Source organism: Culex quinquefasciatus, chromosome 1 (genome assembly GCF_015732765.1).
Source record: "Culex quinquefasciatus strain JHB chromosome 1, VPISU_Cqui_1.0_pri_paternal, whole genome shotgun sequence".
NCBI lineage: Eukaryota > Metazoa > Arthropoda > Insecta > Diptera > Culicidae > Culex > Culex quinquefasciatus.
Window position 1 is genome coordinate 93,778,703 of NC_051861.1, and position 15,188 is coordinate 93,793,890.

Genomic DNA, 15,188 nt, shown 5'->3' on the forward strand with positions numbered 1-15,188 from the left:
AAAATTACAAAAATTACAAAAATTACAAAAATTACAAAAATTACAAAAATTACAAAAATTACAAAAAACTACAAAAATTATAAAAACTTCAAAAAATACAAAAATTACAAAAAATACAAAAAATACAAAAAATTAAAGCTAGTTGGTTGTCAATCAAAACACGCATTTAAGATTACCATATTTATTTCGCAACTCGTCTTACTGACTTTTTCCAAATATCTTAAGTTTTGCTTACCAATAGTGTAACATGTGTGAAACTGTGTTTTTTCTCTCCATTTCTTGTTTTGCTGTTCTGTTGACTTTTTAGTCGTTTTTTTTTTTAAATTTCTAGCCAAGCTTTCCAATCATTGTTCAAATTTCTATAGTCATTGTTCCGTTAATTTTTGCTTTCACTTTGTTTTTTGCTAGCCTTAATGGCCGTTTTCTTCGTTATAAACTTTGAATGCGTTTGTAACCTACCAAAATATAATTATAGCTGTCTATTTGTCTTCTTCTGTTTTTAAATATTTGCTCTCAACTGTTAAAGTTTCACTATTATTACATAAAACCTTGCTCTGCACTTTAAATTTATTACTCACGAGTTTAAACTTGGTTTCAAAATCTGCTTTTTTTTCGCTCACAATGCCAATAGGGTATAAAATGATTTGCTTCTTTTAACCTAAGTAATTTATTAGTGTTGGTTTTGTTTGCGGTTTTCTAGGTTCATAACGTTATAATTGAAAGTTACAAAGTTCAGACACGTTTAAATGGATATTTGTTTCGTTTTTGTTTTATTAAATGTATTTTGGCATTTCAAGGAAATATTGAGGAGATTTTTCCTTTCGATTCACAGTTTTATTTTTTGGTTTTTATTTTTTATTAAAGTATTGGTATCACTAATATCAACAATCAAACACATACGACTCATTTTTTTTTGCTTAGGATTTGTTTTTTCTCCATTTTGATTATTCTTTCTGACTTAGGTACATATTCAACATGACTACAGTAGGAGTAAAAATATTTAATATCTTTTCTTTCTTTGTATGTTTTTGTTCGTAAAGCAAACGAAGTTTATAAACTATGATTTGGCTTTGTTAACAGACCAAGTTGAAGTATGAACAATTTTATTTTAGAAAAAATATCATTTAATTTTCAGATTTATAAGCTCCGTTTCGGAAGTCCAATTGCAGAAACTAACAAATGCATGTAATTGAAACTTTTAACCACAATTTCTAATCCAATCCGTATTTTCGTAGGTTCGTTCGTGGAGGTTAGGTTTTCCGAAGTCCAGAATTGTTTTCGCTTGCGACGCAGTGCTGTGGCGTATACTTGCTTGCTTGTGTGGAGGAAGATTGCTTGAAAGTTGTGACAATTAGTTATCCTTTCGGCGAAAAAAGGAGGCGCGTGTATTACTTTCTATTTGTACGTGTTCTGCTATCTATTGCGTATAAGGTTATGTCGAAGTGTTGCTCAAATGTTAAAACCTGTATTACAACTGTTTTTCTTTCTTTCTTTATCAAAATAGTCTATTGTTCTAGTTGATAAAAAATGCTGCTGCCTTCCACTTGCTGTGTAAGCGAATGCGAGTTATAATTTGATAAAACTGGACTGAATTGCGTACTGTTTTTGTTCTATTTCTGAATATCTATAACAACATTGAAGAGAGGTGTCATGTGGGGCTCAAGCGCCATAACGCTGTGTAACGCCATTTTGACGTTTTGCCGTTACACGACAGCGGAGCGTTGGGAAAAGCCTGGTAAATGCGTGGGTCTTTTTGGTTTGATCAGCAGAACAGTTGCATTCTGACGACGGAAACTGAAATGGCATCTGAAAGAAACAGAACGGCTGGTTGTTGCGGTATTGCTCGTTTGCGACTGCTGTTGGCAGTGCTTCACGCCTTGAAGATCTGCGGAAACTCGTTGGCGATCTCCCGCACAATCTGCTGATCGCCGGCGCTGCACTCGGTCTCTTCGCAGAAGATCCGGGTGAAGATCTTCATCAGGTCCTGCTTACGGTGCTGGTGGTCCGCGTAGCTGGTGTTGCGCACAATCTTGCGGCACAGCTCCAGGTACCACTTGCGGATCTGGGGAGGGGTGGAACGGGTTAGCAAGCTGGGTTGAGAGTTGGGTTGGGCAAGTCTTACCGGTTCTCCTGCGGAAAGGTCCGACAGTTGGCGCACCAGGATGTCAATGAGGACGCTCTGGTCGTTGGAGTAGAAAATGGAAGCGGTTTCCGGGCGCGAAAACAGATCGACTAGCATCTTCAGAACCGGATTTATGTGCGCTGGAGTGTGCTTCAAGGTGTGTACTGGATCCTCTGCAAAATTTAAGGATAACCGTGTAATTATTGTTTGAAAGAGGAGCCTGAAGATTTCGTAACATTAATATTATTCGCCCTAATTTTAGTAAAAAAAAGTAGTCAAAACCAACAAAATACATAAATCTAGCAAAACAAAACAAGCAAAACAGGATAGACTCTTGGTTTACACTTTACATTGGCCCATTTACATTGTTTTGCTTGAAATCTTCCTGGTTGACACATGCGTTACGTTTTTTGACATTGTCAACACCGTTCTTGTAGCATCTTGGAACAGTCACACCTTCAAAACACGTGCTTGGATGGAGTAATCAAATGAAAGAACCAGTCTGTCATTTGTGAACAAATTAAACGAACGAATTTTGTGGTTTTCCGAAACAGTTTACAACAAATTAAAAGTTTTGTCAGTCAATAAAGCTAAAAAGTCCCAGCTGTGAAAAAACACCGAAGTTGTAAACAAAGCTCCCGCGTTGCAACGCAACACAAAAAGGTAAGCCCGCCCTACCTTCCCGGTTGATCAGCACCAGAATCTTCTCCGTAAAAGTTTTCGCCGTCTTGATCTGCTCCATCGCTTCCAGCACGACGTTCTCGGTAAAGTTGTCAAACTGCAGGTTGAAGGACAGGATCAGGTTGATCATGGTGTCCGGTAGCACGCCGTGCACGTCCGTGTCCGGCGGCGTCTCGATGATGTTCAGCAGGAAGATGATAAAGTCCGAGCGGAGGTGCTCTGCGAAGCAGATTAGGTTTGAGATTGAGGTTTTGAGTGGGGTTTTGGGGGGTTTACCTTGCTGGTTGATGGGCATTCGTCTGCCGATGGAGAACACGATGATGAGCATGTTGGCGAGTTCTTGCAGCTTTTCGACGTTGCGCGCGTTGGAGATCATGTCCTGGACGATTTCCAGCGGGAGTACGGAGCCGAGCAGGATGTCAACGGTGGTGTAGTCCAGGTGGCACATGGCTTTGAACGCCTCGAGTAGCAGTTTCCGGATGGACCAGCGCGTTTCCATCTGGTAGTACAGGACCAGGTTGATGACGCTTTGGTAGTGGTCGACGGCCATTTCGTTGCGGCAGATTTTGGGGTCGGCGTGGGTGAGGATGCTGATCAGTTCGCTGAGGTACCGGCTGATGTCGGCTTCGTCTTCGTGCAGCATCCAGGTGCGCTGTTCCGAGTCGTTTTTACACTCGGACAGACCGTTGAAGATGACGCGCAGCCGCTGGGCGTCATGCGTTTGAGCTAGTAAGGCGTCCGGAACGTCGAGTGGGGCGGTAAGGTGCACGGCTATCGGTTCCAGGTGCTTGACGATCGGCTGGGAAGCAGCGGTTCCAGCTCGCTGAGTACGACGCGCAGTGCAACGCAAGCCATTTCATGGCTGAGGCTGGTGTTGGTGCGGATCGCGTCCACCACCTGATACACGTCTTGGGGTTCGATTTTCGACAGCGGAACGTCGTTCAGGTTGTGACTCTCGGCGATCGTGTCCGGATCGCTGGTAGGTTCTTTAGCGGATGATTCCTTTGGTTGCGGTTCGTTTTCGCTGGCGGTCATGTCGTCGTTGTTGGTGATTTCCGCCTCCATCTCGTGATCGGTTTGTGCTTCCGGTTCTGCCGTTGGTTCGGTCTTGGCGATCTCTTCGTCTCCCCGTGAGATGGCCGTGATTTCGTCACTCGTCGTGGTTGTCGTCGTTGTGGTGGCCGTGTTGGTCGTTTCCGTTTCGGACACTTCCGACACGACGCTGTTTTCTTGCGCGGTTGGCGTCAGCGGTTCGTCCTGGTTCAGCTTGGACGAGAGGACGCTCATGCTGGGGCTTTCCTGAACAAACTGTGGAACACTGTTGGCCACTCCTACCGCTGGACTAGACTGTGACTTTTTGGTTAGCTTCTCGTGCTTTACCGCAACTGGTGATCGGGGAGGTTCACTCCCACTGCTGTGACTAGACACGGGCTCTGAAACGATTGAGGTTAGCTGGATGCTCGTAAATCCTCAAGACATCGCACTCACCTGTGCAGTTGTTGCAAGGGTAATCCTCCAGATGCTTCACACTTCCGTTGCCCATTTTCACCGGTACCGGTTCTGAATCACTGTCGGAACTCTCGAACTGCAAAACAAAGCGCAAAATAAACACGTGATCGCATCCGGAACTAAACCAGGCCGAAACCTATTTTAAACTATTCCTCTCTTGCATCGTAGCCACACTCTCACTCGCTCATCCGCACTTTCATCGACAGCGTCGTCGTTCTACTAGCATAATTACCTTCAGCATCTTCTCGATTTTCCGCTGTTTCTCGACCAGTCGATCGATGAGCTCCTCGCGATTGATGATGCCGTTGATCTCCTTGTCCGTTGACATTCGCAGCGACTCGATGCTCGACTCGAGGAACCCGTTGAGGAAGTTTGGATCGACCTGAAAGAAGCATTACAGTGTGATTATGCACGTCAGAGGGTAATCCTCTAGAAGAAGGGGGTAAATGCATATGCTTACACAGCATCCGCAGAATGCTATGTAGCGCTGTACAAGGCGTGGATATAAATATTTACAGCGTTATTACGCGACCGTGCAAAGGGAACGTGGAAGTGGAAGAGTTTTGAGGAGGCGTCTCTCGACGCCCGGGTGGCCTTGCCGACGGACGGAAGCGCCCTCAGCCGCTTATCATCCACTGATCTGAAGATGATACTTGGGGTTCATTTAAAATGCAGTAAAATATTGATTTTTCTTCCACTATCCACTTTCGGCCTTGTACGTGCTCTCTGCGATGTTTGTCCCCTCGCATGCTGCTGTTTTTCTACGCTATATTCGCGATATCTACCTTGAGCTTCATGACATAATTCGACGGCACGAAGCCGATGTTGCCCTTCATGCTGACCACCTGCCACCAGTTCCGCTGGCGGGCACTCGTCTGGTGCAGGATAAAGTACTCGCCCTCGTCGAAGCTGATCGTCTTCGGGTACACGGCCGTAAAGTCGTACAGCGCCTTCAGCATCTCGAAGCTCTCTGCAAAAATGGTTGTAACAAGACGCGAAAAAATAATTGATTTTTCCTCTTTCCAGGGTAGAGCCTGACCCGGATCCTACCAGCTTCGTTCAGCAGATTGTCACCCATGGTTGGCTCGGCAGTTCCTGACGGTGTGACCAGCTATCTACCCAATTCTTCCTCACATTCGTCACGACCTTTTGTGCGAACTTTAATCTTCACCCTGCACGCGAAAATTGGGATAGCGAAAAAAAGTAACGAGGTCCTCACACACCTACCCCACCCTGCGCGACACACTTCAGTGGGGCTCCATATCACACGCAGCACAGTGACGACCCGACAAACCCGTCCGTGCTCTTTGGAAGTCCCGCACACATTGTAGCTGTGCTCTCGCGTGCTACTCTCGCTGTGTGTGTTGTTATTCACAGCTTCCTCTGCTGTCATCTTTGCGAAGAGAGAGAGAGCGCGCGCTCTGTTTATTTTTGCAACTCGAAAACAACCAAAATTCCTCGGTTCACCCAAGTAGGCGCGCAAATGTCAATGTACCCGTACTGTGTTTTGGTCTCTCGTGCGCTTTGGACGGTCGTTCGAGAGAGCGGGGGTTTGCTTGAAATGTTTGTGCTAATGTTGAGTTTTCTCTTTTTTCAGCGTTGGGTGCTGCCATCTGGAAGCGAGCACGATGAGGAGGACATTCAATGTGACAGTTTGGAGGCAATGTAAACATTGTTGAGTGGAACACGCAGCACAGTAAGGTGGAAATTCGAAAATGACGAAGATTTTCGTGAGTTCTGATGGTTGAATAATGCTGACTGAGTAATGAAGTGACGGAGATTTTCGTGAGTTCTGAAGGTAGAATCGTAGAATGATGCTGACAGAATGAAACGACGAAGATTTTTGTGAGTTCTGATGATTGAATAATGCTGACTGAGTAATGAAGTGACGGAGATTTTCGTGAGTTCTGATGGTAGAATAATGCAGACTGAATAATGAAATTACGGAAAATTTCGTGAGTTCTGGTGTTTGAACAACGCTGAATTGCATTGCTCGACTATTACGTCCGTGTTAGAGAAAGATATCCGTTAAGCATAGAATTCAACTTTTTTTTAGATCAAAGCTTATCCAATAGCATTAAGCGGATTTAAAACGCAAGGTGTCATTAAATTAGGAGCTTCTCTCTGTGCAAAAAAAAAGTTGCCATTAAACACATCCTAACCAGCAGCAGAAACTCGGCTTCAATTTAGCACCACCTGCAAACGGATGTTTCGCAACTCACCTGGACCGTGTTTGCCGGAGCGGTGAAGGATAAACAAAACTTTTGCTCCAACGCTGCGCGTAACGTTATACTGTTGCGGAGCGCGGTAATTAGGTTTCAGGATATAACTTTTTCGGACTTTGCAGGAGAGGGGGGAATGAAAACTTCAGCTTGTCGTCAAAATGGTTTATTTTGTGTTTCTTTCACATACCGCTTATCAAGTATCTTACAGTTTTAAAGTGAGTGAGTTTTTTTTTTGTTAAGTATTTAATGATCACACGAATTTTTCTTAACTGGTAAAAAATACTGCTTTGATATGGCGACACGTGTTTTTTTTATTATTATTCTTTTTGCGCGTTCTACAATTAGTTAGGAAGTGTGTTGTAGGGAGCGAGTCTAGTGGCATCTACGAGAGCTAAGGAAACTTCAACGATCAACAAATCACATAAATATCCTTCCGTAATAAGAGGTACTAACTTACGTCTACTACTACTACTAGAGTGTGTGTGTGACTGGTAAAAGTAACGATTGGCAATGATATACAAGTAGATGTTTGTTGCTTGTTAGGTTATACATTTGAGAGATTTACAACGTCTTGAGATTTGCTGCTACCTTGGCTACTTGGAAACGATCTAAGTAAGGGGAAGGGTAAGAATGTTAGTAGTGGAACATCACCGTCGTGTGTTTCGTCGTCGCATGTGGGAAAACAGAATCGATGCATAAATCTTGGACAAGTCTTGCCATAAATCTGTTCCCTGGACCGACAGGGAAGGGGTTATTTAGCATTTGCGTACGAAGGAGATTCCGGCCTGTTCCGGTAGGTTGGGAAGGATCGCAAAGCGCAGATCTTACATAATTTAGCGATAATTTATTACTTTAATCAATAAATATATATCTTAATCGACTATTGTTGCAAAATCTCGTCTGCTTCGTCGACGTCGTCGTTGTTGTGTGATCAGTGGTGGCATGTGTGGACTGCCTGTCGTTGAAATTTCCTTAGCCGTCGGTGCCATTCGTCACGCCATTCGATGACGATCGAACGCGGCCCGATGCCGAGCGCTCCCGGTGGTCCCTCGGTGTCCCGACCCAGGATCAGATAGGACCTGTAAAGAGAGGGAAACATGATAGAATCTTCTTCTGCTTAGTTTGACAGATGCTGTAGGGCACAGCTCTACGTTACCTGTCAGTTGATTGACCTTTGCGGCGCTCAATGTCAATCAACGGAAAGGTAACGTAACTGTCAAATGTCAAACGCAAAAACATCCTTACTTATTCACTCGAATTTTTGGGCAGCGGCACTCGAGATCTTGGACGTCCACGACGAGGGTTACGTGCTGGGACGACCTTCTCAGCGCTACCGACAGCGGGCTGCCGGGGCTGGGGCTCCGCTTGAACACCTTTTGGACGCTTAGCGTGAACTTTACCACCGCCGTTGCGTCGCTGCTGCTGTGGCTGTAGCTGTTCTGGCTGTTTGTGTTTGTGGTGATGCTGCTGCTGCTTTTTAGGTTTCCGTTGTCGGGCTTCGTGTCCTTTGCTGTCACTTTGGCCATTATTACTAAAATAGAGAAGAAAAACAAGTTTTTTGTTTAGATTTATGGATTTTTGTAGGTCGAATACATTATTTAACTTATTTAATTTTCTGACAAAAATTACATCCAAATATTATTTATCCTCATAAGAAACTTATTCCAAACGTGATCCGCGGCACCATCTCCGCTCAATTAGGCTAGGTAGATTTATCGCCCGTGATGCTCTCCAAGGTTTAATCTTATTAAGAGGTTAAGTGCTCAACGCGATAAGTAAATCGGCTGGCAAATCTGTGCCACATCAGACACCAGGCCCAGCCAAGCCCTTCCGTTGATAGTTTAATGCTATTACCGGGCTGCGGCGTCGCGAGAGAGAGAGGTTAATAAAATCATTTTATGGCTGTTGTGCGCGGAAGAGTTATGATCTTATTAGTCGTCCAAAGTTGTTCCGAACTTCAAGTGTCGAGAAGTTTAAGTTTAAGTTATGAACCACTAGCACTAGTCTAGCACTAAGCCGTTGCTTACAATCGATTTACACCTCTTTGTAACGTGCCAAAGTGTTGCAGCTTGTAAGCGATCCATTAGACGATTTCCTCAACCCAAGAAGGGAGAGGTAAAACGGCCGGGCAATACAAATTAGTCACAGGCCATTTTCCTAAGCGGCTTAGCCGAATAAATAAGCAACTTTTCATTTCTCAATCATATTGGCGCGTTTCCATGTTGTTGTTGTGGTGGTGCGAGGACCCATATAGAGTCTGCGGCGTGTCGAATGATGAGGAAGCAAAACTAAGAAGCTTAGAAGCGGATCGTGGAGCGTAATTTATGGTACATGCACTCAGTGATGCTCTAATCGATTTACGATAGCGATCGGAGTCCGTACTTAGGATGCATGAAACCTGTCTAGGTCAATTTGTGTGTTTAAATTAGCGTATTTCAAAAAGATTTATCTTAGCGATTACTAAAAGACGTAATGTCAAGGCTCTTGAAAAAAATATTTCTAAATGAAGTTATAAATTTCAAATGCTTGCTAGCAACGATGGAAAGATCTTCATCATAAGAGTTTTTATTTAGCACTCTTTGAGAAAGAAATTGTTCATACAAAAATTCAATTTCTCGCAGCGCTGGAATATTCATCATCAAAAAAAATCATTGGACGTTCATCAAGAGAAAAAATCCGAAGGGAGCATAGATCTCCTCTCTCGCGCACGAAAAAATCGGTGTAAGGAATCTAAAAAAAATCATCATCTTGATTATTCGGCGCAACATTCTTTTCACTACTACACTTGCATGACCTGTCACATTTTGTAGATGGGCAATGTGTGTAAACAAAGTGAAATACAAAGTTTTAAGTGGTGCTGACAAGGAAATTCACAAAAAATCATCAGCAGATTGATTTTCTTGGAGTATTTAGGGAGCGATTTTCTTTTGCGTGATTTGCCTCCCCTCTCTTTCGCGGGTGAAGAAAGTTCGCAATCGAAAATGATTTTTTGCGATTATTTCATCCCTGCTTGCGCGAAATATAGGTTAAAAAAAAGTTTAGCTGCTTTGCCGAAGGCACCAACATAAATTTTTGAGAATAGAGGGAAATATTACATGGATAAATCATATAATTAGACAATGTATGATGTTATGTCGGGTAGTCTCGCATCCAACGATAAAATGATTGTTTTTGATATAAAATGCTGAAGTCGTAAAAACTATATTTTTTTATACTCAGATTTTTGAAATTTGATACAACATTTTACAACATAAGAGTTTTATGATTAAAATATTTAAATATTCATAAGATATCTTGTCTTGTAGAAAGCCATTCATTGTTATGTGTCGTTTATTATCCTTGTTGAAAATGATTAAAAATGAGTAGTATCAAAAAATACAGTATTTTGGTAATTTTTTTTGTATGAAAAGAGATTTCCTGATCGATATGAGTCTTCAGCAAAATTGTAGGTGGTGATGAGGATAATACTGAGAAAAAAAAACCAATTGCACCCTTTAACTTTCTTAGAACCTAAAATAATAGGAATTTGACACCCAAAAAAAAAAAAAAAAATAAAAAAAAATATAAAAATTTAAATTACAAGCCTAGGTTTCAACATTTGGATGAAAAAAGTGTTTTAATATGCAAAACTTTGAAAAATATTTGCAACGGCCTAAATTTTAGTTCAAATCATTGTTTTTATCAAGAGACGCATTAGAACAGCTTTATCCTTAAAAAAATATCAAAGTATTCATGCATAAAAAGTTAATCAAGTTTCCGTTTGTCAATGTTTTAATATTTTTAATATTTAGGAAAAACACTGTTTGCTAGAAATGCATGCTTTACCTGTGATTATTCGAAATTTTTGAAGATACTAAATCTTTAAACATATTTTAATAGCTTAAATAACCAAAAGAACATCTGGAAACTATTTATATAATTTCAAATCAGCTAAAAAAAAAAAAATCAATTGATTTTCATTGAACAAGAGAAACGTTTAAAAAATCACCAAAAACACAAAAAAAAATCCCGTTTTTTGTGTGGATTTTGGCGAATCGCCCTGATCAAAAGGAATTCGTTATTTTTTGATATTTTAACTTTTTTAGGTTTGTAGGTGACCAATTTTTGATTCACAGAGAAGTACGGACAAACATGTACGGAAAAAAATCACGGAGATATCAGTTTTAAAAATGAATTCGGAAATGAACTTTTAAAAATTCAAGTATTATTTTTTTAATCAAAAACAATTGTTCAAATTGGAATTTTTCCAATCTCTCGAAAAAAAAATATTTTTTTTAATCAAGACTAACATTTCTAAAGGGCTAAACATTCAATATTACGTCCTTTTGAAATGTTAGTCCTAATTTAAAAAAAATAAAATATTGTTTTCGGAAAGACCAAAAAATTTCACGAATGCAAATCGGATCACTAGTTGCTGAGATATCGACATTAGAAAATGGTGAATTGTTTGGGTGAGACTTAGAAAACATCAATTTTCCTGTTTTTAAACCTATGCATGGAAATAACTCAGCAACTAAGGGTCCTATCAAGAAAGTTTTAAAAAGCAAAATATAGATAGTTTTCTCAGCCAATCAAAAAAAAAAAAAAAAAAAACAAAAGTGGGAATTAATTTTAAAAGTGAATTACTGCGACTATTTTCAAAAAAGTTACCAAAAAATGGCTATAGCTTGAATTTTATTAAAGTACTTTTTACTTGCAAATTCGATTGAAAAAAATTTGCGATTAATATTTCAGTTTTTTTTTTCAAAATCTGTATTAATTAAAATTAATTGTTTGCACATTCTGGAAGTTTCTGAAAAGTTGGCATTTGAACATCCCCTGAAACATATAAAAAATAATAAATAATTGAAAATAGTATTTCTTTGCAAATCAAATTTTAGTAACAAAAATTAAAAATCACCAAATTTTTTCTAACCGTGTTTAATTTTTTTCAGTGTAGTTCTTATCCATACCTAAAACTTTGCAGAAGACACCAAAATCGATAAAAAAATTCCATCAAAATATACAGATTTTTGAATTTTTACAAATCATTTTTGTATGGACAGCTGCAAAATTTGTATGGAAAATTATAGGGACAAACTAATGATGGAAAATGGCTTTTGTAGGCATACCAAAGGCACCAAAATAGTTTCAGCCGGATAAAAAAATATAAAAATTAAAATTAAAGAAAAACGACCTATTTCGTAGGGAACTGCTCAGTCAATTGATGTTTTTTTTAGAAATGAACTTACATGGACATTATAGAAAAAAACAACTAAAAACATGTTTGTTTTTATTTGAAATAAATTTTATATGTAAAGTACTTTTATATTGCAAATTTTATTTTGCATTAGAGAATGACCCCTGAATTTAAAAAACCCGAACATAAAGTCTTTGTGAAATTCGACCATGCTTCTTTGTGACTCAAAAATTGCCTTTTGTTGTCCCCTAAAACATATTAAAAATTATAAATTGGATAGTTGGGGATTTCACTATCTGTGTAAAAAGTTAACTTAAAAAATGGGTACACAACACCACCTGCTGCATTACTCAAGACACCATAGTGTTCAATAAATGTAAATCTTGTAACGATATCATTACTAGAGTGCTTTTCAAAACAACCCTTGTTTCAGGAGTTTTCTATGCCGATATGACGTTTTCATTTAATATACTAGACTACTTTTTCGCCCAAAACAAACGCACTATGGAAAGTTAATTTATCATTCCATTTTCCATGGCACGCCGCGCCTATTACCGCTACCATTCCGGATTCTGTTGTTGACTAGAAAAGTCCCCGTTGGTGCAGAAAACAAACAGCCTAACTCCATTTTGCAATTCCAGCAAGTGCACTAAACGCTGCAGCAGTGCTGCCAGTGTCTACTTTGTGCGTGCTCGCCATTATGGCACTTTGACAGTTTGTCATTATAGTGCCGTTTGACAGCTCAATCCTCGTTCCAGTGTTGGCACTGCCCAGTTTGGCAACCCTGCTTTGTTCAAGGTTGGGTGAATGTCCCCGCAGGGTGCCATCAAAAATTAATTTCGATTTTGAAAACTAGAGAGAGGCCGGATTGGGCCCGAGGTGGTTTGAATATTCTAGGCTAGCGAACTTTTTTTTTAGGATTCTTGCGTCCAGTTCGACAAATATGGATGGGCAAAAATTTAATAAAAAAAAGTACATTTGCAGCATGGGTTCGCCATCGTCCATCATCCGGTCGTCTGCATCGCTTTATTGAGCGGAGGCAAGTGCCTTCTGTGAACGGAATTCATCGGAAGATGATAAAGGAGTTCTGAATTTAGGGAAAAGTTGTGCTTTTTAAAGCATTTGAAAACTGGCATCACTGGTGTCAAGTTGACGTCTGTCAAATTGACGTTTGAAGTGTCAATAAAGACAGTGTTGCCATATTAAAATATTCTAACAAGTTTAGACTAAAAAAAATGTAGGAAAAATTCTCCTAAATGTTGTTTAGCTTTTCCTAGGGTGAGCAAAACTCAACTTGTAATATTTTATCAAAAACATGGCACATCAACAGGATTTTCACCGTTGTTTAGCATGAGTGTGTGTGTACATCTAAAGTACAACACTTACGTCCTGAAAATGTTGTTGAGCTTGGCAAAGGGGTGCCTCGGGCACGGTTGGGGACAACCGAAGAAAAAGGAGCGCAAACTTTTGCAGTAGATCCTTCCGGACGAAGGAAGGTCGCGGCGGAAGGAAGGACGGATGAAAAACTGGAAAATGTTTTCCTTTCCCAGGTTTCCTCGTGTTTTTTTCTGTTGCTTTCCCAGACTCCAACCCCCCCCCCACACACACACATGAATGATTAATCATTGGAAGGGAAACCCCTTTGCTGCAGATGTGAGTATGTGTTTGTGTTTTGGTTGTTTTCCTGCACAGAACTTTTCCGATTGTGTTGGCGAAAGAACAACGGTAAAGGGGAAACATTTCTTGTTCTAGGAAGAAAGGGATCATGTGCTTAAAGTTTGTACTTCTAAGGATTCGATGATTGCATAAATCCATTAGAATATAGGGATTTGAAACATTTGAAGAGTTCAAATTGGTTTATTGATTATACAATTTAAACTTTGAAAACAGCTCAATACTTCTTAGCCCATGCAGCAAATGATTCAGTTTGAACCTAAAGTTATAAGTTATTTTTTAACGTGTAACTGTCAAAGTGACATACACGCTTATTAAAGACGGAACATTCATAGCTGAGTTGGTTGGTAACTCTCAAATGAGATTTATTCGATTAGTGTGTACTCCTCATCTGTCACCTGGCTATAACCTGTCAAAATTAACACTCCAGCTTCATATTTGTCCTCCAATTCATTGCCGTGAGTCACTTGGACAGGAAACTTTGCCATAAAAAATCAATTTGCCACTTTTTCTCTTTTCGGTCCGTGGGGCCTCGGAGATCACAATCAACACTGCACTTAATCCGCGTGAAATCACGGGCGAAATGGCAGGGCATAAAAGTTGATCTTCCGTGGAATCCACTTGTCACACAGAGTCTGGTACTGTTTTTTTTCCACCCCGGACGCCGTTATGGCTAGAAACGAAGTGAAGGCGGCTGCATCAATCCGCGAATCTTGAGAGGCCATAGACAAATGAACGTCAAATTTGATATGTGGTACGATCGCGATATTCCTGGCATTTCTAGAAACTGGTTGTACACTCTAAATTCAAATGATTGAGTTTTCAACAAAATCGAACCAAATCAGGAATGAGTAAATGAGGCATCAGTCAGATTTTAGTGTATTTCACTCAGAATCCACTCAAATTTGACAGCTGCCCCATTACTCAATTTTGAGTAGGTTCGGTTTTTATGAAAACTAACTGATCTGTCAAATTTAGAAAATGAGTTACTTCTGCTAAGCGTGTACCCCAAAGTGATACTTCCTACAATCTGTGGCTTCCACAGCTTTGCCAGCTGATGCACTTACCGTAATCTCTTTTGCAGAACTTGTTTAGATTTAGCCGCTTGGTGCCGATTCTGCACTTTCCACTCTGCAAAAAAAGAGAAGCAAAGAAATCGGTGATTAAACTTTTAATCGTGTACAGCTACGGAAAGTCGCCTTTCTTCAGCCTCTTGGCTATGTTGGTCGAAGGCAAACTGAAGGCAAAGTTCGGTTTTATTAGTGTTAGATCGGGAGAGAAAAGGGTAAGGAAAAGAGAGAAACCGAGTGAGTCAGTGTGTGGGAAGGAAGTTGGGTTTTGCACTTTGGCATCCGCGTGGAAGAGGATTAATTTTTACTGTCGATTTGCTTTACGATGTTGATTGACGATTTTTTTACGAGCTAAAATAGGATTAAGTCTTGCTCCGAGTGTATAAACGGAAGATTTTACGGTGCAGGGACCCGGGATTTGTTTATTTGCAGCTCTGTTTTCTGATTGCATTAATATATTTCTGGTTTTACGATATTTAGACATAATATGTCTCAATTGGATTAATTGTTTTATTTTGAATTCTACTTGTACACATTTTATTTCCTGTAAAGAAAAATTGAGAAGAATGTTCACAAAATGCGAATAACAATTTAAAAATTTAAAAATTTAACAACTTAACAATTTAACAATTTAACAATTTAACAATTTAACAATTTAACAATTTAACAATTTAACAATTTAACAATTTAACAATTTAACAATTTAACAATTTAACAATTTAACAATT

At 39.9% G+C, this 15,188-nt stretch overlaps 2 protein-coding genes across 2 annotated transcripts in view; both read right to left on the reverse strand.

The window, feature by feature from the left end:
• Window positions 1–165: 165 nt before the first annotated feature.
• On the reverse strand, window positions 166–5,668 carry LOC6053494 (NCK-interacting protein with SH3 domain). The gene is given in 9 exon segments (XM_038266624.1): window positions 166–2,062; window positions 2,123–2,295; window positions 2,801–3,022; window positions 3,080–3,601; window positions 3,604–4,236; window positions 4,292–4,388; window positions 4,545–4,694; window positions 5,098–5,282; window positions 5,363–5,668. Coding segments are annotated over 9 exon segments (2,202 nt in total). The 5' UTR covers window positions 5,391–5,668; the 3' UTR covers window positions 166–1,870.
• A 1,016-nt stretch (window positions 5,669–6,684) lies between these two features.
• LOC6050694 (netrin-B) overlaps window positions 6,685–15,188 on the reverse strand; it is a 151,815-nt gene continuing 143,311 nt past the window's right edge. Inside the window, exons 5-7 of the mRNA XM_038248157.1 lie at window positions 14,458–14,519; window positions 7,783–8,068; window positions 6,685–7,616 (exon numbers count right to left, since the gene is read on the reverse strand). Of these exons, the coding sequence (XP_038104085.1) occupies window positions 7,469–7,616; window positions 7,783–8,068; window positions 14,458–14,519 (496 nt within the window). The 3' untranslated portion in view covers window positions 6,685–7,468. The remainder of the gene's footprint in view (window positions 7,617–7,782; window positions 8,069–14,457; window positions 14,520–15,188) is intronic.